Below are 25,462 nucleotides of genomic sequence, written 5' to 3'. Positions count from 1 at the left end.
AATCAATTTCAGGTAGATAGCTGTGTTGGTCTGCAATAGAATAGCAGGACTGCAGTCCACTAGCACCTTAGAAACCAATACCAGCACCTTGAATTGAGCCCAGAAGAAATTTGGAAGCTTGTGTAGATGGAACAAGAATGGAGTGATACGGCCCCTACTATCCACTCCAGTTAACATGCAGGCCACAGCATTCTATACCAAATGAATTTTGTGAACACTTCTAAAAGGCAGCCCCAGGGAGGGCTCATTGCAGTAATCTAATCTAGAAGTAACAGGAGGCAACTGGCTAATCTGTTGAAGCTGGTAACAGGCACACCTGGCCACGGCTGCTACCAGTTTATCCAGCAGCACCCTCAAGCTATGTGCCTGCTCCTTCAATAGGCTGCTGTGTATTAACTATACTTTTAAATGCATATATTTTGTAAACTGTATTGAGCTTAGAGGAAAAGTGGGTTTTAAAAAATACATCTATAAACCACCACAGCAAATAATCAGAGCGACAACAGTAATAATACATTCTTGTGAATATTTTCCTGGGAACATAAGTTTGAGTCCCTCCCAAACTAAAGTCATAAGGAACTTTTCAGATGAAATGGAGAATCGCTGTGCTGAGGCTCATTCCCTAGAGATGCCATTTCTCCTCAGAACTATTAATCAGAGACAATCGCCTCAGAAGTCTCACACATTCTATGACACTTTTATTCCATACTAAAGAGTAGCTAAAGCTTGGAAAAAGGATTTTGCATTCTTAACTGCTGAGATAATATTCATATACTTTTTTGATGGATCCCTCCCAACTTTTAATATATGGTTAACAGATTATCATTATTGTGTTGCCAGGTATGACCCACTCTTTCAGGCAGGCAGAACGTGTCAGCATTCCCAAGACATTCTGGACCAGAGAACTCATATTGGGTAGCTAAAACTGGTTTTAATGAACAAAAAGTATCCCAGCCTGGTGTAATAATTGCACCCTACTCCAAGAATAAAACAAATGTTTCCATTTTGAAAACACTGAAAGAGGCTTGATGGATGAGGTGCATCTAATTCAGCAACCTGCTGTCAACAGTGGCAAGTCAGGAATTTCTGAAAAATTCAGAATGGAGTGAAGTTTAAGAGCCTTCTCCTGAAGTCTGTCCTCAGCAGCAGATACTCAGAAATATACTGCTGTTGAATGTGGTATCTCTTGATAGACCTTTGTGGCAGTGAATCCCATGGGTTCATTTATACATTGTTTTTTCTTTCCTGAATCTACTGCCAGTCAGTGTTATTACATAAGAAGAGCCCTGCAAGATCAGACCAATTGGCCAGCTGCTGTAGCACAGTGGGTAAGCAGTTTGGCTGCAAATCAGCACTCTACTGGTTCAAATCCCACTCCTGCCATAAGCTCAGTAGGTGACCTTGGGTGAGCCACTCCTCTCAGCCCCAGCTCCCCAGCTGTATTGAGGGGATAATAATAACACTAACTTGTTCACCGCTCTGGGTTGGGCACTAATCTGTCTAGAAGAGTGGTATATAAGCACAGTTGTGGTTATCCTGTTTCATGCGGTGGCCAACCAGGATAACGAAGTTAAAGCTTCCTCCCATTGCTGCCACTCAGTAACTAGCATTCAGAGGTCTCCTGCCTTCAGACCAGGAGTTGCTGTGTAGCCAAGTGAGGCTAATAGCCATCGGTGGACCTATTCTCTTTGTAGTTATCTAATCTCATTGACACAATAGATACTTTTTCTTTCAGGGAAGGTGTAACCAACCCAACCCCTTGGCCATTTTCATTGCTGTTTTTTGTACCATTTCAGCCCACAGCTGCCATTACTCCCCCCTTCACCCCTCTCTATTTGTACTGAAACCCCACATGGAACCCCCCCCCATTCCCTTCCTGTTTCCCTATTCAACTGTGTAACAGTACAGACCAGCTTGACAGGAGAAGGTGAAAAAGCTCTTTAAAAGGCTAAGAGGGCGGTGGTGATGTGCCACTTAAGCACTTGTTTCTATGATGCTAATGTGGACTTCAGCTGTCCCCTATCTCAAGCAGCTAGGCCTTGGTGAGGAAGCCACCTTTTCAGCCTCCCCAGCTCACAAAGTTCCTTCTCAATGGCACCACCAGGCTGAGTTAGACGAGCTTTTGTCTGGCAACCTATTTTTTGTCTCTTAAGAGACTCATTTCCAAATTAAGAATCACTCCTGTATGCCAAATCACTGTGTAGGAGGGAAAACCTTGGAGATCTTGTTTATCTGGATTATTCATCCCCAGACAGGCAGTACCCCACCTTCCCTTTGTATCTAAGTGTGAGCTGAGTTAGACTTGCTGCAGAGACCACGATAACCCAGTTTCAGAAAAAAATGTTTTTAGTTATATAGTCTTTGGCTGAAAAAAGAAAAGCTGAGCAACAACTAACAGAATCTGAGCAAAGGAAATTAAAACAGGCAATCAACACCCCCCTAGTTCCCTCTGCCCAAGAAATGTCTAGGTTTCTGCTCCAGGGTTGGATCGTGACCGTTTTCCTCTTTGCCATTCTGTTGGTTTTCCCTTCTCCTTGAGAGATACCTCCCCTCTACCAGAGATCCTTACTGGGTATTCCAACCTTGTTTCTCCCTCTCCCCGCTTTAAGCTCTACCCCCTCCTCAAGGATAGATTAGTTATTAAGGCCACTAGGAAAATCCCACGGGGCTGGCAGCTGGGGTGCCCACACGAGACAGCCAGAAGCTGCCACAATGTACCAGAAGCCTTTGACACAGATGCAAGTCACCGGACCTGGCTTTACATGAGCCGGGAGCCCTTATCCTGTGTGAGCTCGAAAGCAGAGTGGGAAAGAACGCCCCTCTGCTTTTGAGCTGTTGCACTGGGATCTTTGCCCTGTTTGTTTGCTGCTCATCCTGTGTGAGGCAGGTGCCTAGTCTTCTCCATGGGTGGGGAGGAGACCGGGCTTAGGGAGGTGTCTTTTTCCAGAGCCATTTTTGCTTCCCATTCTGCCTCTGCATATAATGGCAACACAGGGAGTCTCCACATGGACACTTCCTTACAACCAATATACAAATTTGCCACCAAGCCACAGGAAAGCCGCTTCAAGGGAAAAGCCCTGTGAGCGTGCGACTCTCAGTCACTCTATTATTTATCCTTTATATTCCACAGCCAACGTTTACCTGTAAAACACACTTTACTATACTCTGGTAAGTGAAAGACATTGAGACCATGGGATTTAAAATCCAAAATCTAAAAATGTCTATTAAAACATAATTAAAATGATAATATGGTTATTTAACTGGTCATTTGTAACGCAGGTATACCTTGTTTTCTTCCTTAACATTAGTGTGCCTGATCCCACTGCGCTGATTTCTTGATTCAAATAGCCCGTCTCCCTCTCTTGAGCCTCCACCCAAGCTAGCCCAGGACTCCCAAAGTTCTGCTTCTTTGCCCTAACCTCTTCTGAGCACTGATGGGGCCAGCATCACTTTTGATGCTGACAACTTCCTCCTGGCCAGGTCTGCTCTCTGAAGACACAGGAACTAGGACCACCCCCAACCACCCCCAAGATCCCCCAGCTTCCTCAGCTGACCCTCTCAGGCTCTTCTTCCGCCAGCCTGCATGCAGTCTGTCAGGCCAGACTTCTTTCTTCTTCAAATGGCTCTTCTGCTTTCCTCTTCTGCGTCCCTCTGTTCATATTGCTGCAGCTACCAACAGCTACTGCCAACCTGTCCATGACCTCTAAACCAGGTTGTGTCTGACCTTTTATTCTGTCTGGCCAGACCCCTTCAGTCAATCAAGGATTGGCACATCTCAGGCCAAAAGCTCATTGGTCCTTAGCTGTAGATCAGAATGAATGGATAAATTGTCGGCTTACTGATACATTTTGAATCCCTCTATTACATATAGTTTCATATAGGTAGCCATGTTAGTCTGTACAAGAAAATCAAGATGCGAGTCCAGTAGCACCTTAAAGACCAACTAGATTTCCACGGTGTGAGCGTTTGAGAGTCAAAGCTAACAAAAGGAAATCTGGAAATCTAGTTGGTTTTTAAGGTGCTACTGGACCAGAATCTTGCTCAATTCCATATAAATATGAGATAGACTTACTGATGACTTCAGAGAGAACTATTCTCTTGATAGCAGTAACTTTGAAGCACCTCCACAGTTTGGCAGGCCTAGAAATTTGTAGCCTTGAAAATCACTTCTGGAAGTAGTATCACTCCACTTTTACCTCATAACTTTACTAACTCTTATTCTGAATCATTACTCTATCCATCCATGTAGACCTATTATTGACAATTTTATGTAAGCATCTGCTGAATTCTTTTCATGTGACATATATATTTATAGGCCTTACCATGAGCATTTGGTGTACTGAGTTGGTAGCTTGCGACCTGAGGCACCCATGAGTCTCTCTAGACAAGACTTCTGACACATGTTCTTCACGTGTTGGGAGATGCAATGTTAGCCAGGAAGTGTAGTTTTAAATGACAGAGCCAGCAGAGATAGCTCTGGAGGGGACAGATTCTCTTACAGCCCTGTTCTGCCTCTGGTGTACCAGACTGTCTCCCCTTCCAGAGCCTTTGCCCTGCCGAGGCTCAGTTAATTCAAACGTTTAAGCAGTGAGGGCAGCAGGGCCAAGGCTCTGGGAGACAGTCTGGCATGCCAGAGGCGGCAGAGGGCTGTGAGAAAATCCATCCTCTCTGGCGCTCTGCCCTCCCCAAGCACTGTCCTAAAAACAAGGCTGCACTTTTCTGTAACTGTTGTTCGTTGAGTGGTTTTCTGAGCAGGCGCACATGGAACTGCGCAGGCGCACATTCCAAAAGCTGCTAGAAGTGCGAGATGCTCACTCGTTCTTTTTGTGCACTCCCCTCCTAGTGCACCTATAAAAGGGTGGGCAAGTGGCTCCCTCCATCAGTTCTATTGACCACTGCTAGAGAAGAAGAGTTCATGGGGGGGGGGAGTTTGGAGGGAGGGATGTGTACCTGCACAGAAGAACACTCAACGAACAAAAATTACAGGTAAGTGCAACTTGTTTCATCTTAAAAAGTGCCTTCAACGCCATCGAACCAAAGGCAGCAGTTTGCATAGGAGCGTTGTGGATTCGAGGAGAGGAGAAAGGCATGTTCTTCTTCAGCAGTGACAAAAGAAGAACTGAGGGAGGGAGCTTCTTGCCCGCCCTTTTATAGGTGTACTGGGGGAAAAGTGCGCAAAAAGGACGGGGGAGCAAGTTGTGCTTCTAGAAGCTTTCGGAATATCCGCAGCAGGCCTGCACATGCGCAGTTCCGTGTGTGCCTGCACAGAAGCCACAGCAACGAATCTCCAGTCATTTCCCAAGTTGCCAACTCCTGCGGTTGTCTCTGGCCCAAAAAGAGCTGCTGGCTTCAGTTTTTAGACCTGGTTAGGGAAAGAAAGTGCCCAGGTCTGTACCATTGCTTTTATTTTAGGGATCTTTTCCACCAAAAGATAGGGTGCTGATGCAAGAGGGGAATGAAGATGGAGGCAGCGTTTTAGCACAATAATCAGAGTGTGTTTATTGAGAGGAACCAAAGTACAAGCAAGCCATCAGAGTACAATATTCAAGAACATTACAGCACCACACCACAATTAAGCCCACAAAACCCAGTACTGCAGTCCTAGTTCCCCCCTCCAATACTGACCCAGTGTGCAGTGTGCATTTGTGGGCCAAGCTACATGATACTGTTTTAATAAGTTGGATCCAGGTTCCCCAAACACAACTTGACTTCCCCACAGCCACACAGCAGCAGCTGTGTGGCTGTTGAAAATAAAGGAGATACTATTTGCGCTTGGAGCACCACTGCAGGGGGAGGAAGTACTCCTGCTCGACTAGCAATTTTTCCATGTCAATACAGTTTTTTGGGAGAGATCACTTCCCCATTTTTGCTTCTACACATGCACAGAACATTCCATGTAGAGCAAGAACAGAGAAATAATTTCCCTCCTCTGCTACAACTGGGGCATGAGGTGGGAGCCTTTATTTTTTAACAGCCATTCCCACAGTTGCTATACGGCTACAGGGAATTTGAGTTGGGTTAAAAACCCCAAACCCTCATGTCTAGTTTGGCCCTTAGAGTAATCTCCTTCAGTTACAGGCTGCATAACTTTTGCTTAAGCAAGATGGATGCCAGACAACAACATATTGTGCTTAAAAGCACCCCGATTGGATTGGAATGTTTACAATAACAGTTACAGAGCTGACTGAGCCCAGTTGAGTAATTTCTCTCTGGACCTTTCTTTTGTGTCAGGACTGCTCCTTTCTGCGACCAAACTAGCTGGCCATTCTATTTCGCCGTTAACATTCAGTCTTGCAAAAACCCTCAACCATCATTCTCAAGCACGGGCTTGCAGGGCTTCTTGAGTCTCGTAGGATAGGTGGGCTGGTTACAGACCAAAGTGGCAAAGACATAGGCCAACACAATGGAAGCCGAATGGTCAAGCCAACCCATGGAATGTACCCTTCCTGGACTGTACAGGACACCAAAAACGTACTATTTCTAATATTTTTTTATTTACTGTTGTCAGTATTTATTGGATCATTTCTAATGATAAAATATATTCACTCTGAGGGCCAAATGTATTTAGCAGGTGGAAGAACTTTATAACATATCATATCATAACATTTACATTTAACAGAAATGAAATGTGGGTATTCTGAAAACAGCTGCTTGAGGCATCTGGTTAAGACATCTGTTTTCACTTAAACTAAAAATGCAGATACAATGCAGAATACTGGAGGGATTATGTAGAATTTAACATTTTCACTGCCATCAATTAAATATACATTAAACAAAAAACTACAGAATTAGTTGCCTCAGAGAGGCATAAACATGACAATCAAAATCTCATCTTATATGAACTCAGTGTGCCAAATTCTGAGATGACATAAATACTTCTGGTCAGTAACCATAACAGGGCTCTTCAGTGAATTTAACAGAACTATTTAAATTAATAGCAACAAAGAACCTGGATAGCTTTATGCGGACATAATTTTCCTTCTAATTGCTACAGTTATTTTCCAGCATGAAATTACTTCTGGGTTATTGTTCAAAATGCTGTTGGAATTGCCGTGTTAGCTCTCTTAAACAGACAGGGAAGTAAGATCCAAGCTTGAAGAGCATCTTGTTCTTGAGTAAACCACGCCAGTGAGAACTGGACAGGAACTGAGCTGCGTGGGTCTTGGTGTGATGATGCCAACAGCTTTGGGCATGGGCGTGGCTGCCATTTCAGCACTGTGCCACGCAGTACTTCCTTTAGCAAAATTACCTTCATTTTCAACATTTAAAACATGATTTCTTTCGTCATCCCAATCCTACCTTGGCCACTCCTGTATGCCGTTCCGCTTACATTCTGGACCTCAGTCTACCTACAACAGGTTTATTGGCACAAAACTCTGTCCACCAAGAAGGTCTCTCCAGCACTTTGCTGCCCTGGAGGACGGTGCTCCACAGGTTCTTATACAGCTGCAAAAGAAACAGAGGGGCTCCTGTTAAAGCAGCCAGCTTCGGCCTTTCCTGAACCAGGACCCACTTTTAACACAAAACGGCAACACAGGACTCCCAATGAAGTGTTTTACTGCACACTTCTGCCTCTTACTAGGAGGACCAGATGGGAAAGGGGGGAATTTTGACAGGTACACTTTGCCAGGAAAGACATTTGTGCTGAAATACTCTTTTTGATGCAATTACTGAAAGAAAAAAAAGTTTCGTCTTCCTTTTCATCTGGTCACTGTAATCTCTGGCAGAGCTTTGGAAAAAAGAGGGTGTTTTTTTTTTACCTCTCCATCTGCTCTGCCAATGGGGGAGTTGAGAATGAAGTCAGGAGGAGCGATAACATCCACCAAGGCAACAGCCTCATCCTTCAGCTAGGCAGAAACAAAGAATAGAAATTGGAAACACCTTTGAGATTTCCGTGGCGACCAAGAAATGACAGCACATTAGCCCCACGGTTGTGACAAACTGTTAGCTAACAGCAGCTGAAGCCTTTGGATCTGGAAAGCCCCAGCATCAAGTCTATCTTTGCTATTGTTTCAAAAGCTAAGTTAGTGACTTCATTTTGCAAGTTTCTATAGCTTACACTTCTCACCCTCTATAATATTATGAGTAGTTTAAATCTTCGTATTAACCCGGAAAAGATGCCTGCCACAAGCGTATCTATTGCCTCATCCCCTGGCTGTGCAATTCCCTTATCCACCTCACGTCAGAGATCAGCTTCTGCCCCCACTGAGAAAGAAACCCCAAGGACCGCGCTTCACTTTTGGCTCCTAGGAGTGAACCTTTCGTTCATTTATTATGAAATAACTTAAAGGGATGCACACGGCTGAAGGTGGGAAGAAACCTGCTTTCTCCACCAACTGAGATTCCAGTCCGTTGCCATCTTCTGCAGGTGCTCTTCATGCTGCTCCGACTGGCAGTTCTCTCAAATTTTCCCAGATAAGAAGAAATCATGAATAATGCTCCATTTTCATTGGATGAGAAAGGCAGGAAGGGAGGGAGGGAGGGAGGGAGGAGGAGGAATGCCAGCGGCGGAACGTATTTGCTGAGGATTGCTTTCCCCGTTCCTGTCTTAGGTACCTGATAAAGCTCGGGTTTGGTGAGAGGCGTAATCTGAGGGGCAAAGCCAAAGGACTCTCCTGCGGCTCACAACCTGTGACCTCAATCAAGCCAGCCAGGACCAGCCTGAGATATACCTGTTTTGGGTTTTTCCTTCCATTTGCTGTGCTCTGGTTTTTTTTATGTATCTTTTTTTTTCTTATAAGCCACTTTGGGTCCTTTTTGGACCCAAAACTATATTCAGAGCTTCAAGAAAAGGCTGACCCCCCCATTCCCTTGATAAAGTGTGAAACTTCCAGATAAACGTGCCACTGTTTAGGGTCAGTTATCGATTTAGTATTTTACTAAGCCAAATTTGGAACATACCTTTGAACAAAGCTCTAGAATTGCATCTTGCACAAGTCTGCCCGCCTTTTCGCCTGAAACGAAGCCACCTGAAAGATACATACAATAATAAGTAGAGCTAAAGCCCTCTGTTTCCATTACAAAATTCCATACATCTATTTGGTACATACAGTCTCTGGGCTATACTCAAGGTGCTGGTGCTGGCCTTTATATTATTCTGTGTCCTGCTTTCCAGGTGCCTCCAGATAACACCAAGAAACACAACAGAAACAGTTTCATGACACAACACTGTAAAAGTAATAAAAAAGGGAAACAGCAACTATGAAATGGCCAATAAAAACTGCAACAGATTAAACGTTGTAAGGCTGGTTGAAATAACAAGTAGGGCCAACAGAAGGACAAGAGGAAGGAAACACCTCTGTAACTTACCTCACGCCAAAGGCCCGGGAAAACGAAAACACTTTTCCAGGGGCATGAAACTCAGAAGCGAAGGCACCAGGGGCAATGTTGTAAGGAGGAAACTCTACAGACATAGATCTAAATGCACCCCCTGCCCCAGTTGTGAACTTGCTCCATCAGGAAGAGTGCAACCCCCACCTAGAACAAGCAGATTCCTCACTCCCTGGTTATCACTGAAAAGCAACTTGTTCTGGTGTGGACTGAGCTTCCATTTACTGGCCTTCAGCCAGCCCATTACTATTCCTGTTACACCTTCCATTGTTCCATCCAGTTCTGCTGATAAGAAGAAGCAGGGTTGTTGTATGCTCAGCACACTTCACCCCAAATATCTGCATGACTGCAGAATAGCTTCATACAGATGAAACTGAACATCATGGGGAACAAGTTGGAAACAGAGTTGGGCAGCAGTTTGAAATAACTGGAGCAGGAGCCCTTGATATCCATCTTAGCTAAATGAGCCAGGATAGAGATAGACGATTGCTGGAAATTTTGAAGCCGTCGGGGGGTTGGGGGGGGGGGATCACATTTTCCCATTAAATCATTTTTTTCTGTTAAAAAACAAAAACAGAAATTCATGGGAAACTGAAAGCTAAGCAAGCCTAAACTAGCCACAAAAATGTATAATTTATAATTTAGCACATAAAATTGACAACCTAGCGCATAAATTTGTACTATTTGGCATATTTACGGAATTTAAAAGTATGAATGTTTTCATTTTCTATAAAAAAAATACAAGTACACCCAATACGTAACAAAGAGCTACAAACTGCTGCACCTTACGCTACCGTAGCATGTGCATCTTTAATTTTTGCTATGTGAGAGGTAAGAAAAAATAAAAGTTGATGATAGAAAACACGTCGTAAACAAAAGTATATTATTTGTACATAGACACCCTCACACAGTCACAATAAGTATCAGCAGATATTAAGTTAAAATTGAAAACACTGAACTCTTCAATAGATATAAGAGCATATAAAACTGTGGACAAAATTAATCACATTTAAACTAACTTGAGAATGCTAGCATTGCCTTCATCAAGATGGCAATGAGATGCTTGTTTCCCAGTCTGTGAATGTCTGTGTCACCCTCCTTTGAGGACAGACCTGTAACGGTTGGCCACAAGGGCCAGGTCAAAAGAACAAAGGATTCAGGATGTGAGGGTTTGGGGCAGAAGCTGAAGACAACCAGTACTTGGTCAGGATCTTCATTCCTAAGGTGAAAATTGTCTTCTATGAAAGGAATGAATGGAAGATCCTGACCTGGTGAAATAGGCTAGGACCTTCCTTAGGCAGAGGACATGGACCTCTCCAACCTACCAAGTAGATGTGACTGAGAAGACAGACCTTTCAGGCAGGTTCAGACAAGAGAATGGACTGCAAGCAAGGAGGAGAGACACCAAAAAGTGTCTTTAGCACCAAGAGAAAATGACAAGATGGAAACACACATTCCAGGACTGAACTAATGAAAACAGTTGATAGTACTGTGATATTAATCACCTCTTCCTGGACTCCCAGAATGCTGCCCTAGGCTGCTGGCAGTCTTCAAAATGATGTCACCAAGAGCCTGAATCAGCCTTTCTTGTAAGACCTCCAGTATCTGGAGAATCAGTCCCTAACAAAATAGGAGCAATCAGCTCTGTGAACCACTCTTTCTGCGGCTGTTCCAGCATCCAAGACAGAACTGCGCCTGACTCCTTTCTTTGTTCTCAAGACATTCAAAGTAATTAGCTGGCTGGAGGGCACCTCATCCAAGCTAGATCCATTCCATTCCAATTACACCAATCAGGGGTGATATATTGTGGGGGAGGAGGGAAGAAATTGATACCGGATTTTTGAAATGGAAGAATCGAAATAATCAAAATAAATAAAATGGAGCTGTTACAATAAGAATGAGCACATCTGATCTTCTCAGGAACCCTAAGGAGAATCATAACCAGAGAGAAAGCGGACTTGAAGGTCAGGGAACTGAAAATACATCTCTTACATCCATATCTGCATCCGGGAATCTAGACATGAACTGCGCAGTCTTAGTCTGAGACTGGAGATCAGAAGTCCCAGGATTGGGGATTGCCAGGGATCAACGGTAGGCGAAATATTTTCTCCTTTTTCCTCTGGCAGTTCAGCTAATACGTAAGGAAGATATATAAGAAAAAAGGAAAAAGGCAAATCTTTGTAATGGAAGGGGCTAGAGATTTACTTTTTTAAAAAAATGAAAGCTGGAGATTCAGAGAACCTGCTGCTATTATTACAACACTAGATCATTATAATATTATGAAACTGACAACATAAAAAAAATTGCGAAAGCTTGAGACTGGGGGGCTTAAGCATGTGCTTAAAATAAAAAAGGGGAGGGGTGCTGTGATGCCGCTGATGGTAACAGCACACTTGCTTGAAAATACTGATATTTTAGGGCACGTGAGGAAGAACATAAACCGACTCCACAACTGTTAAAAAGCAGAGGGAGGGCAGACATGTGGAAGAACTTAATCTAAACCGATTCCAGTGGATCAACTGCTAAGAAAATCAGCAGAAAATCCCTCTATGCTGTCTTGCTGATCTTGTCCACTTTATCCTAGAGGAGAATATCGTGCACTAGTACTGGATTTATTCCACTGGCGTCACAGCACTTTTCATCTATTGCTGAAAAGCCTGTAAGCACCAGACAGTATCACAAAACCCGATTCCTGGAAGTGAGTAAACCAGGGAGTGAGGACAGACGATAGTCATGAGAATCTTGTTGAAGGTAGCTAAGTCGAATAAGCAAAGCTGGCATCAGAAGTGCTGCTGCTTATATTCAAACCTGAAGAACCAGCAGTCATCTGGGAGAAATGGGATACAGATTCTCTTCTATGGTGAAAAGGAAGAAATCTGCCTTATGGAGTCTGCTGCTGCAATCTTAACAATGGTACATGGGGTCCATTTCAAAAATCAGAATGGACAGCCATAGAAGATAGTTGGAAGTGGGATTCCTTGCCCCCAGATGGGGCAGAATTTAACAGGTGGGAGCCATTTGTGGCTCTGGGGCAAATGTCGTATTGAGTGGTGGGAATAGTTTGCTGCATCTCCAACCTGAGTGTCTCTTCCGAGGAGGAGAATACCCTCCATCTCAGCATAGGAGAAGATCTGAGCCAGGAGAGTTGTTGCACATAAAAACTCAACCCCTATTTTGCATTGGCAAGAATGGGAACAAAAAACAAGAGCGCAAAAGTCCACACTGGATGCCCAGCAGAAGCCACTGGAGTCGGGGCTAGAGAACCCCATTTTTTATTGGGAAAATTTCCCTCTTGGTCCTCAATCTGTGCTGAGATTTACTGAGACCCAAGGGGGGTTGGCTGTTTAAAAAGCCTTTCCTACCTTCCCCCTTTGCCCAAGACTGTTTCTTCAGCATTGGGTTGCCACCAACAAGAGAACTCCCCCTTCCTCCTTTATTCTGGCCCTCTTGCACCCTAGCATCTTTACACAACTTTAGCCCCCTGATCATTGTGATTTCCAGATGTATCCATTCATACTTTAGGCAAATATAACACATTGCATAAAAAAACCCAGAAGAAGAGCTTCATGGCTTTCAAAAGTTCAGTTTGTTATACAGGCAGAATGTTAACCTCACCTTGGTAGAGCACAGCCATGTGCTTGTTTAAAGACCACAGTCCGTATAGTGAACAGAGGCGCTTTAGTACTGGCTGAAGAGTAGCGGGTGTGTCAGCACTGTGGACGTAATCATGGTATCTTTGCAAAACAGTGTGTTCGATGAAAGCTATCGCTAAAGAACGACAGTAGTATACCTTGAAGAAAGGAAAAGCAACAGTCACAGTGAATGAAACCATAGATATGCTAATCTTTGTAAGGAAAAGGACATAATCAACTAAGGATCCTGATAATCCACAGGAGTCAAAATGTGGAGTCTCCCTACACTTTCCAGAGATGACAACTGAATACACACATGAACATGACGCTGCCTTATACTGAATCAGACCATTGGTCCATTGAGGTCAATATTGTCTACTCCGACTGGCAGCGGCTCTCCAGGGTCTCAGGCTGAGGTCTTTCGTATCACCGACTGCCAGGTCCTTTTAACTGGAGATGCTGGGACTGAACTCTGGACCTTCTGCATGCCAAGCGGATGCTGGGCTACTGAGTCACAGCCCCCTCCCTACAGACCTCTGCTGTTTTGAAGCCAGATACGCTCAGTGAGAACTACAGAGATCACACACGGCAGGGAGCTGTGTGCCGACTCCTCTTCTTCTACTGAGGCTGTATTACCTAAAACAGACAGAGCAGAGTTTTCTGCTTTGCATGCAGAAGGTCCCAGGTTCAATCCTCAGCATCTCCACTTTCAAAAAAAGGACCAGGCAGAAAATGACGGGAAAGACCTTGACCTGAGACCCTGGAGAGTATAAATAGTATATAAATATAAATAGCTGCCAGTATAAACAGACAAGACTCACCTTGAGGACAGGTGGCCTGATGCAGTATAAGGCAGCTTCATGTGTGTACATCTTTATATTTGTAAATAAAGCAAATACTACAAAGGTGTCCTAGGTCTCTCTCCTGCAAAGGGAAACAATCCGGTATAAGCACTGCCCCCTTAGAACTTCTCACCAATCAAACCACACTATTGTGATTGTCAGGTATCATTTGCAGCTTTACTGGGGTCCTGGAGGTCCAGGTCTCTGAGGAAGCGGGGGTGGGGAGTGGGCAGGCAAAATCAAGTTGAAAGAGACAGGTCAGTAATGTAGTCCATGAAAAACTATGCAGAACAAAAACAAAACCCAAACTCACGGAATTCTAGAAATTGTTTACCTGGCTGTTGTTCCTGGCCTCAAACTCAGTACAACCGGATTGTTCCTGGTCTCTCAGCTTTTGGAAACTCTCTCGGAGCAAGTAACAAACCAGCCACTTGTATGCTGTTAGAGATACTGGAAAAAGAATATGCAGTTGTTTGCTATGTGCATTAAGTTATTCAAAATACAAAGGAAGAGCGGACTGCAGTTTTTAGTCTGAGGGCTGTGGGAAAGTGTTCATTCTGGCTAAGGCAAGGAAACTGTGAGAAAGCCTGAGAGTCTACTCTTGTCTAGTTCTGACAGACTGTATTTAATTTAATTAATCTGTGTGTTCTGCTTTGCGGATGAACACAGCCTAAGGGCTTTTCCACACAGGCAATTTGCTCCTCTCAGAATAGTCACCCCTCAAGGATCGAATTCAGTTTGGCCACCTACTTTTCAGCACTTTGCTTTTAATCCTGGTGGGCAGTCAAGGTGGTGCCGGATTTTTTATCCCACACCCTCATGAAATAAAGAGGATTATGTGGTGAGATGGATGGGTGAGAAAGAAAGAACTTCTCTCTACTGCTCCTCATGAGCCACCAGGTGCCATTTAAGTTTTTCATTTCTTCACCTTCCCTCATCCTTGGGACCCTCCCCACAGAAGTTTTTGTAAAAGGGATTATTTTCCCTTTTTTTAAACCCTCCCCCATTGGGCATCCGCAGGGAGGAAATGCTTTGGGTACTTCCCATCCCTGCACAAGTTTGCACAACAGAATGTCTTTCTCTCCCCCCCCGCCCCCCGCCCTTAATCCATCCACTGCCCCCAGGACTTGCATGGTGGGATGGGTATTCTGCACAAACCCTTTCTCGAATAGGAAAAAAGGGGGTGGTTATCCTAATGGCAGAACTAGGGCACTGTGTCCCTAGTATTGAGTGAAACACTCCTTCAAATGAAAGTTCTGGAAAGGAAAAGAAAAACTAACACGGCTCGTGTGCAGTGATCCTGCAGAGCTACCCCAAACCCAGACCATCCGAAGAGCTACAGAACACTAATTTTTGAAAACCTAAAAGAGATCCGTGTAACCAAAACACTAAGTAACCCTGTCATTAGATGACGCTATTATATTATTAAGCTTGTTTTAAATAATTAATTCTGTCTTCAAGTCATACCACAGCAATGCTCAGACTGTCTACATTTTTGTTTATGTTTGATGGCTGACTTCATGACATAGGATAATGGATAGCACATGTGGCACTATGTTTTATAATCCAAGACAACATGGAGGGTAAATAATTCTCATAAAGCAATAATGTCAACATTTAGAACAATGTTATTAAGCTTTTTACAAAAAAAGGCGCATCTTGGCATCACGGAAAGGGGGGAAAGGGGGAGGTAAGAGTTGAGAGGAGGATGGAGGGAGAGAGAGACAACATGGAAGAGAGACCAATAAGTGAGATGTGGGGTGGAAAGGGGGGAAAGAGGGCAGAACAGACGGCAGAGGGGTGGGGGAAGGGAAATTCTGCACGTTAGGAAAAGATAAGTCTAAACTGCCTTGAGAAAAACACTGGGGGAAAAGCGGTTACAGAAAATTTGAAGAAAGGCCTTGAAAACACCACATTGAAATCTGAAGGCAGAGATAAGCATGCGGAATTCTGAGTGAAGATCTGTTTGGAAAATTAATCTTTGTGACTGGCTCTCTGTGAATATACGTTTTAGAATATATCACTATGTTGAAACCACCAAGATTAAGAAACTATTATGAAACTAATATGCTTATCAACACCCTGCAGCTATCATGCATACGTACTTACAAATAAATTCTGGTTAAGCAAAACACCTTTTTCATCTGGAACAGACAATCCTTTTTTTAACCTCACAGCCACCTCCACGAACTGATCATTCGGTCACACTACTATTGATAACTAATTTTATGATTTGGGGTTTTTTAATGTAAAATGCTACTGATATTTTCATATATTTGAAGCTGTCCTGAGTGCTTCTCAATGTTATAAATTAGGAATTGCTGTCCTGTATTACTCTGGTGGGACCACCACATCTCCTGTCCTGCCCCGTCCTTGACATCTCCAACCCCTACTCCAGTTCTAACCATTTGCCACACATCCTTCTCTGCTCCCCCCAACACAAGAAAGTCCCCTCTCGGCAGGCATGGCCAACACACCAAATGCCAGTGAAATCCCCTACCCCACCTAACCCCCCCCAATAATTAAAGCCTCTCCCTAATCCAATATTCAATATTCAACATACACATATAAGATCAGTTACAGAGTTTGCTGATGTATCTTGGACCACATGGCACCCCCGACCCCACCCCCTGGACAGGCACACTTTTCAGGAACTCTCTGGCAGGCGAGGGAGAGAAGAGACACCTTAGGAGGAACCTCTGGCAGTTCTCACCAGAATGTTGCCTTCTCCTCCCTCGCTCCTGAGCAAGCTGCTGCTCAAACATCCTGTGAGGGCTGAGGACGGATGAAGCCTCAAGCAAACGGGCACTGGCAACTGACTCACCAGCTGTTTTCTTCTCAAGAAGAAGGCTCCCAGTATCAGTTCTGGATTGTTGTCAATAAATCATTCAATGCATTATCAGAGATTGTGCCGCTAGTGAGGACTAACACGTGGCACTCACACAGCCCGTGAGGACGATCATCCTCTCAATCATCCTATCCACAGCCCAGTCAGATCTTCTTATTCTCATCTTGCACTGGGGACTGAGGCTGAGAGCCAAACTAGACGAGATGCCTGACACGAGGAGGCCACGTGTCAGTTTCCTGTAAGTTTCCACGGGAAATCTAGTGAGAAAGAACCTCTGCCAGGGAGATGAGGGAGAGAATCCCTCTCCTCCCTGGCAGAGGATCTTTCTCTAAGCATCTCATCTAGTCCGCTCAGCTCCTTCTTGCCCACTGGGGCACTCAGCTCCCTCTGGCTGCCAAGTGCATTTAGGGGAGCAAGCCAAGCGTTCCGGCAGTGGTCAGAGGGAGCCAAGCACGCTGGCAGCAGCGAAAGAGAGTATGCTCCCCTTGCTCCCCTAAATGCACTTCACAGCCAAAAGGAGCTGAGCGCACCAGTGGGTGAGAGGTTGCCGAGCAGACTAGACAAGATGCCTAGAGAAAGAACCTCTGCCAGGGAGAAGAGGGATTCTCTCCCTCTTCTCCCTGGCAGAGTTTTCTTCTCTAAAATTTGGGATATTAAACCAGGATAAAGTAGGCTTAGAATCTTGCTTTATAGGGAGAAAACAAATTCCAATTTACTCCAGTGTCTGCATACAGGTGGTATGGAGAATTGGTGTTTGACTCCAGGCTTCCCAATTCCTTTGATTGCTTTCTGATCTCAGATCCAGCACCTGGGAGCGTTCACGTCCATCACAGATAAATCTGAATGTGGCCATTGGGACACTCTGCTTCATACTGGGTGGGGGTTTGGCTTTAGACTAACATTTCGACAGTGCACAGATTTCTGCCCACAGGGCTCCATCTCCTCCCACCCAATCCTATTATAAGCCCTTGTGCTCATAAGAAAGGTTGGTCTGGATCCAAGCCACTCTGCTCTATTGCCCAAGTCTGGAATCAGTATGTCTTAATGACTGCCGTCTTCCATATGGTTTCTGAGATGTTCCACTGTATCTATCCTCTTACATTACCAGACACTGTAACTCACCCATCTTAGCTCTCAGATATCGACAATCATCCTATGGATCTCTCTATATGTTGACCCTCTCAATATACCCTTTTACAACTAATGTTGTCTGAATTGATGGATTTAGTCAGGGAGTCACCATCTCTCCTAGATGTATAATAAAATCTATTTTTATGTTTTTGTTTGTTTTTGACATGTTAAAAATCTCTACGGATGCAGTCTTAAGCACATTAATCACATCTGTCCCATGGAGACCTACTTCCCAGAAAAGGGGCCCACCTAAAAGGCATGTGAAATGAGAAGAGCAAAGTGAACCAAGTTACCTGAAGAATCCATGCAGTCATGAACGTTTGAGACTGAGAATTTCTGGCGAAGAATGTGGTCATAGCCTTCCAAATAATCTAATGAACCCAGTGGAGATGTCACGGGACCTCTGTCTGAAACAAATCCAAATACCAGTTCAGAGTACATTAAGATCTGAGTGAAATTTTACAATTTCAAATTAATAAGAACCCAGAACTCCTGCTACTGAACTTGGGAATGGAGGGAATTCCAGCCCAACACAGGACGTTGATATTTTATATGACAGCAGCAGCTAGACTTTTGTATGCGCAAAAATGGAAAGTACAAGAAGTGCCAACTATTGAAGATTGGACTTACAAATTGCTGTATATGGCTGAAATGGACAAGATGACAAGAAAACTGAGAGATCTGGACTCAGGGCAGTTCAACACAGACTGGGAGAAGCTGAAACAATACCTGGAGAAGAAATGGGAGGTGGGAGGAAAACTGTGGCAGTTTGAGAACTACTGAAGTATTGAAGTAGAGGGGGGAGACTTTACCGGGGGGAGAAGAGATAAATGTGAATTAATAAGCAGTCAGATTAATAGATTGACATATATATAGATATATATAGGTTAACAAACAGAACATAGAGAAAATAATTAATTATAAGGACTAAATATAAGGAGCGATTAACTAACAATATTTTCTTTTTTTCTGATAAGTTTTGTACCAAACTGAATGTCTGAAGATATAGATGGGTCAAATTGATTGACTACGTGAGGAGAGATATATAGAACTATTATAAAAAGATAGAATGAGTAATATATATAGAGAATAAGTCAAATTGTTTGATATAAACGAATGTATGATCTATATGGTTTATGATATATAGAAATATCTGAAATTGAAAAATTGGGATAAATTGTTTATCTAAGATGGAAACAAAGACTTACAGTTTGGGCATATAATGTTAAAAATAGTTAAGGATGTACTGCTTAGAATAATGGAGAATATATATTTGTTTTAGATAGAGGAAGCTAATAAAAGTAAGGGAAAGGGGACAAAGGGTTGGAAAGCTGTTGGAAGTCAACAAAAAGGGGGGGGAAAGGGAGGGGGTTAGAGATGAAAAAATTGGGGAAAATTGAATGTAAATGTGGAAATAAGGGATTCTAACCCAATAAAAATTTTTCAAAAAAAAAAACAGAGTACATTAAGATCTAAGTAGTGACAGCTTTGAAAGTCAGTGAGAGGCACAAATCTGCTCATCTGTGCATTCACAGAGATAATCGCCTCCTAGGAAGCTCTCTTCTCAGCAGTGTCAAGCACGCATTCTCCTTAACATCACATTCATACTTCAGGGTTTTTCTTTCCTTTTTACAAGACTGTCCTCTAAGCTGCCAACTTAAAAAAAAAAACACTGTCTTCATTTTTGCAATTTAGAAATGACAGACAATTGTGCACTCTAAGACACAAGCTCCAGATATTGTTTATGGTTTAAATGAACATAATTGGCTGAGAAACTTGCTTTGCAACCCTATGCTTCATTTGCACTGGCTGAATGAAAAGATATTTCCTTGCCCCTGCGGATCCAAGAGATCCTGCCAGCATCAGGGATCTCTGCCACCCTTACCCTTGAGGCTGCATAAAATAATGATAAGTTGTGACAATCGTACTGCCCAGATGGCACTGCTGATGCAAGAGCCAATGGGGGGGGCACACTGGGGATGTGGCAAGGGAGCAGAAGAACTCCCTGAGAATTGTGCGCTTGCCTAGATCTCAGTCCTGTTCCTAGCCAGCCTCCCTCTGGACTCAGCTCACCTACCTCATTCCTTCTACACCGCCTCTGCAACTAGGCTGGGGCGCAGGATTCCTGTGCCCCAGCTTGGTTGCAGAAGCGGTGTAGAAGGATTCCTATCAGCACTGCTGACCGTCCAACAGCAGCGTATGAATAGCCCAACATGGACCCTACCTCTCAGATAACAGGGTGTAAGACGGGGGCTGCATCGCCACTGACCTCAAGTCCACAGTGTACAGGTGTAGACTTTAGTGGTGGGGAATCTGGTAAAAGGACACTCTGCACAATAAAGATGTCCTGTGCATAAAACTGCTCTGAACAACAACTACAGAAGGGGCTGTTGAGTCCAATGTTATCGAGAGAGAGAAAGAAGGCAACTAAAGCAAAAAAATGTTGTAACAAAGAGCAAGGTCAAGTACCATTCTGCTAACTTGGCAAAGGTATGCTCAAGCTAAACTAAGAGGTTTCTTAAAGGGAGAGCAACCCAATCTGAAAGACAAACCAAAAGTTAAACAGTTGCATGATTCAATACAAGCATACAGTACATTTATATGTAGATGTGTTGTATGCTTGTATTGAACCATGTAACTGTTTAACTAATTTGAACACACTATATTTTGGAATGCATTGGATTCACTTTTGTATGAGAGAGCTTTTGGTTTGTCTTGCAAATGTGTGCTCAAGTCATGCCCACAAAGACTAAGTTTCTGAATACTGTGAATAACTTTGCATTGGAACTACTGGACATTTATGATAATAGAAAGTTGCCCCAAAGTCCAAAATTTTGACTTTATTTCAAAAGAGGGGCTTTACAAAAATGATGGGACTCATCAGAAGGAAGTTAAAAGAAAAATCAAGGGAAACAAATCCCTCCAGGATGTTTGGAAACTAGCTAAAACTACATTACATGAGGGCCAGATAAAATATATCCCATAGTTAGGAAAGGTACCACCAAGTCTAAAAGGATGCTGAAATAGTTAATGACACAAGTGGAGGAAGCCATAAAAGGCTAAAAGGCTTCTTTTCGAAAATGGAAAATTGACCTAAATAACATAAACAGACAGGAATACAAATTCTGGCAAAAACATGACAGTAATATAAATGATAGCAGAATCTGAAGAGCGGATTGCCAAAAACATTAAGACAAATAATAAGAATTTCTTCAGGTCTATCAGAAGCAGGCAAACAGTACAGGGATGGGGAAGGCTGAGCCTTTGGAGGACAAAGGAGTAAAAAGATTGCTTAAGGAAGACTGGGAAATGGCAGACAAACGGAATGAATACTTTGGTCTGTTAACACACGGAAGAACATGAAGTGTTTACCCATTCTGGAGTCACTGTTTTCAGGAACAGTGTCTGAAGAATCAAGTCCAACGGAGGTGGACAAGAGAGGCAAGTTCTAGGACTATTAGGGCTGCCAACTCTGGGTGGTGAATTTCCTGGAGATTTGGGGGGGATGGAGCCTGGGGAGGATGGGGTTTAGGGAGGGGAGGGACCTCCACGGGGTATAATACCATAAAGTCCACCCTCAAAAGCAGCCATCTTCTCCAAGGGACCTGCTCTCTGTGGTCTGGAGATCAGTTGTAATTCCAGATCTCCTGGCCCCACCCAGAGACTGGCAACCCTAAGGACTACTAAGCCTGAATGGACTGGTATGGCCAACACTTGATGGTTCTTAAAGAACGCAAATGTGAAAATTGTTCATCTTTTAACCAACATATGAAACTCATTGCTAAAATCATCCTTCATACCAGAGAACTGGAAAGATCAAAAGGGGATCCAGGAATGCTGCTTAACAACAACTTTTGATTTATATACCACCCTTCAGGACAATTTAATGCCCACTCAGAGTGGTTTACAAAGTGTGTTATTATTATCCCCACAACAATCACCCTGTGGGGTGGCTACAAGTGGAGGAGTGGGGAATCAAACTTGGTTCTCCAGATTAGAATCCTACCACTGTCTTAACCTCTACACCAAACTGGCTCGCAAACTGCTTCTGCTGACCACCTTAACTCCAACCCACTGACAGGCCTTGCCCATCTTCTCCTAGAATTAGTGCTCCGTCTAGTTCTACACCCTCACCTTGATGCCTGGCATTCATCCAGCTGAGCAAGTAGTTGCTAGTTTGCTGCAGCAAAACATTGTTGTCTCCTTCATATGTGCAGTTTGGATCATTGTCATTACGGATGTCACCCAGACGATTCACTTTTGGGGGGGAAAAACACAAACAACATGAAATGTAGCCTCAGTAGTTCTGCAGAACATATGGGCAGTGCTCAACTACAGATTTAGCAGTTTGCAATCACTCAGCCTGTTCTATTTTGGTGTAAAACCTGGCAGTGGTAAAATCGGAACCTAGAAAAGAAACAAGCCTGAAAAAGCTTATGCAGCAGCATAAAAAAACACTCCTTTATTGTTTACATTTCTAGCCATCTTTTGACCATATTTGGTCCCTAAGACAGTTCACAGTTCATTTTGGATGTATAAGCAGCAGATTTTAAAAATTCCCAACCCTTAATTCATAATAAGCTGAAGAGAAATAACTTCCCCCTGAGACTAACATAAAATATGATAAATAAAAAAGGTCTTCTTGAATGGGAAGGTCTTTGGTCCAGTACAGAAGGCCCTTGGGGATACGGTCACTCTCTGATCTGGGGAAGGCATTTGCAGGTGGAGTGCAGTAGCAGAAGAGGCCTTCCTCCATGTCCTAGCCAACCAAGGCTGGGACATGAAGGGGCCATGACTCAGTGGGAGATCATTTGCTTTGCATGCAGCAGATTCCAGGTTCAGCCTCTGGCACCGCCGACTTACAAAAAGGATTAGGTAGCAGGTGACGTGAACGGCCTCCACCTTTCACTGACCTCGATGGATCCAGAGTAAGGTAGGTTCCCTGAGGAAGGCCCCTCCTGTGCATCTCATGTTCCAGGTAGAGATGGTTCTTTAGGTGCTGGGGACCATGAAAAGCAGCACCTGGTATGGGCCAGTAAACAAACTGGAAACCAGCACAGATGGCATAACACGGGCTTAATCTGCAGCTTGTTCTCCTAACACAGGCAATGTGTTGTTGTAATGATCTTTGAAGCTGCGCTATGTACCACGTGCAGTTCCCAAACCATGTCATGAGATTCTATTTGTTATCCACCCAGGATATTACTAAGGCACGGCTGACTGCGACCAAGTCAGCTTTCTCCAGGAATGGGCACAGCTGGCAAAGAAGCTTGCACTGATAACAGGTGCTTTGGGAAACTCCTGCCACTCTCTTTCCGAGGACAACATGGAGTCTGAAAGCATTCCCAAGCAGCATGCTGCATCAGGGTAAGCGTGACCTGATGCAGAAAGGGCTGAATGGCTATCCTTGCTACTACTTCTGCGGACCTTCTCTTCCTTCAGTACTGGTAAAGACCATCCCATCCCAATTACTCTTTCCACTTGTTCCCTGTTTTCGAGTTAGCTCTGTATGTGTGTTCTCTGTGTTTGCTCTTTTTGCTCTGTTAATAAAGAAGCCTTGCAACTGAACACGCGTCTATTGACTCGAGAGTTCTCGAAGGGAATGATCCTGGTATATATTGGGGGATATCATGCAGTTACCTCCTCTCGCTGTGTCTCCTTGAAGGCTAATTCCCCCAACTTTAATTTTAATCAGGACCTCACCAAGTAAAACTCTTTTTCTAGATTTCTAGCTGTGCAGCTGATGAAATAACTGACTTACTGGCCAGATAGCCATGGCCCCCACAGGCTTCTCGGCATTCTTGGGCTCCTTGTTGTGCAAGCCAGGAGGACAGCGGCTTGCCTGAAGTAGATAAGGCATGTATTTCACGCCCAAGTTCAGCCTGATATAAAAGGGAACAAAGAATACAACAGTCAACGTACAAAGACTCCTGGCCTAACAAAGGTCCTCTGCTATATCGGAGCCTCTCTTTTGCGATGTGGAGATGGGCTGTCATACCAGCAGCCACAAACAGCAAAACGAAAGCACAACCAAGAAGGAAATGTTGACATCCTTGTTCCTGTGCATGCAGGAAGGAGCCTTCTCCTCCAGGCACATCCCAGCCCAACCTGGAAGGGCAGCGTCTCCCCCAGGGTGGACAGAATTGGTTTAGAGTCAACCATAGAACATTTGGTTGTTGTGGGTTTTCCGGGCTGTACTGCCGTGGTCTTGGCATTGTAGTTCCTGACGTTTCGCCAGCAGCTGTGGCTGGCATCTTCAGAGGTGTAGCACCAAAAGACAGAGATCTCTCAGTGTCACTGAGACAATACGGCAATACAGCCCGGAAAACCCACAACAACCATCCTTCTCCGGCCGTGAAAGCCTTCGACAATACATAGAACATTTCTCTATTAAAAACAATCCAGTTTAAAATTAAATCTGCAGTTCTGTCCTAGATCTAATGCTGAGCCTGGCCCCCATGTGGATTGACAGACCCAGAGAAGGAGGCTATGTTCTGAGAGAGGGGATTCTTCTGCAGACCCAAGGAACTCCCACGTTTTGCAGAAAATATAAAAAAAACCCAAATTGAGACCAAACCCAAACAGAGACACGATGTCTGCCTAAACCTGGGGACAGGAGGAAGGGGAAGAGTCGGCCAAACGGAGTCTCTGGAAGCCCACTGCTGAAGCCTCTCCTCTGCAGGCAGGCACGGAAAGAAGAGCAGGAGTTGCACTGCCCCCCCCCCCACTGCCTCATCTCCTCTGCAGGCAGGGATTGAAGAGCGGGAGTGACTCTGCCACATGCAGCTTCCCTCTGCCGCCAAGGCAGTGGGAGCTGCCACTGCTCACCCTCTCCTTTGCTAAAAGCTGCACCTCTGCCACCTCTCCTCTGCAGGGAGGCTGGCAGGGGAGGAGGAGCAGAAGCTGTCCCTCCGGACCATGTGAGCCATGCGGGTGGGTGGGGGGAGGAGAGCAGGAGCAACACTGCAGGCGGGTGGGCAAGCTGGGTGGCCCTGAGTGGCTGGCCCGCCTGGTGGCTGAAGAGGAAGGCAAGTCTCCCCTGCGAGTCTCGTGGGTCCCCACGTGTAATCTCTTAAAACTGATCATGACCTTCTTATAAAATGATGCTTTTATTTGTAAAAGGAAGAGCAGAACACGAAAGTTCGTGCGTCACAGATCTCGCCAGTAACAGCCACTAGGCCTTCTTTCTGGCTGGGAGTATTTACTTCTGTCAGGTGAGGCACAGCAAGGCAGAGTTATGAGAAAGGTGACCAAGTAACAACCACCACAGTTCATTTGTATACTGCTCTTCTGGACAGATGAGGGCCCACTCAGAGCAGTGAACTAAGTCAGTGCTATCATGATCCCCACAATACAGCCGGAGAGGCCGGGCTGAGCGGAGTGGGGTTTGAACCAGCTGAGTGCTGCATTGCAGCTCAATTACTTAACCTCTATGCTAACTCAGCTCTCACTACGTCCACCAGACAGTGGCAGGAGGAGACCCTTGAAAGAAGCAGCAGGGCCTGTCTACAAAGAGCTGCCACAGCCGCCCACTGTAAGGGAGACATTGTCGGGGGTTATGAACATCAACTAAAAATTAAGGAATGTGTCGCGTGTCATTTTCTAGAAAACAGCAAAAAGTTAAATACTTAAGAAACACATTGCATACCGTCTGAGGTTTTATAAAGGTTATGTTCAAC

At 44.3% G+C, this 25,462-nt stretch overlaps 1 protein-coding gene across 4 annotated transcripts in view; it reads right to left on the bottom strand.

The window, feature by feature from the left end:
• Window positions 1–5,487: 5,487 nt before the first annotated feature.
• The window catches only part of ACOX3 (acyl-CoA oxidase 3, pristanoyl), a 52,489-nt gene continuing 32,514 nt past the window's right edge, over window positions 5,488–25,462 (bottom strand). For all 4 annotated transcript variants that reach the window (XM_054999445.1, XM_054999448.1, XM_054999446.1 and 1 more), the window contains 8 exons: window positions 23,545–23,665; window positions 21,918–22,040; window positions 18,077–18,190; window positions 14,139–14,254; window positions 12,946–13,120; window positions 8,902–8,969; window positions 7,761–7,847; window positions 5,488–7,446 (listed from right to left, as the gene is read on the bottom strand). In XM_054999445.1, coding sequence (XP_054855420.1) covers window positions 7,327–7,446; window positions 7,761–7,847; window positions 8,902–8,969; window positions 12,946–13,120; window positions 14,139–14,254; window positions 18,077–18,190; window positions 21,918–22,040; window positions 23,545–23,665 — 924 coding nt within the window. In that variant the 3' untranslated portion in view covers window positions 5,488–7,326. The remainder of the gene's footprint in view (window positions 7,447–7,760; window positions 7,848–8,901; window positions 8,970–12,945; window positions 13,121–14,138; window positions 14,255–18,076; window positions 18,191–21,917; window positions 22,041–23,544; window positions 23,666–25,462) is intronic.

The sequence above is a fragment of the Eublepharis macularius genome, chromosome 15, assembly GCF_028583425.1.
Source record: "Eublepharis macularius isolate TG4126 chromosome 15, MPM_Emac_v1.0, whole genome shotgun sequence".
NCBI classification, from domain to species: domain Eukaryota; kingdom Metazoa; phylum Chordata; class Lepidosauria; order Squamata; family Eublepharidae; genus Eublepharis; species Eublepharis macularius.
Note: the sequence above shows the minus strand (reverse complement) of the source record. Positions and strands in the feature narration are given on the sequence as shown.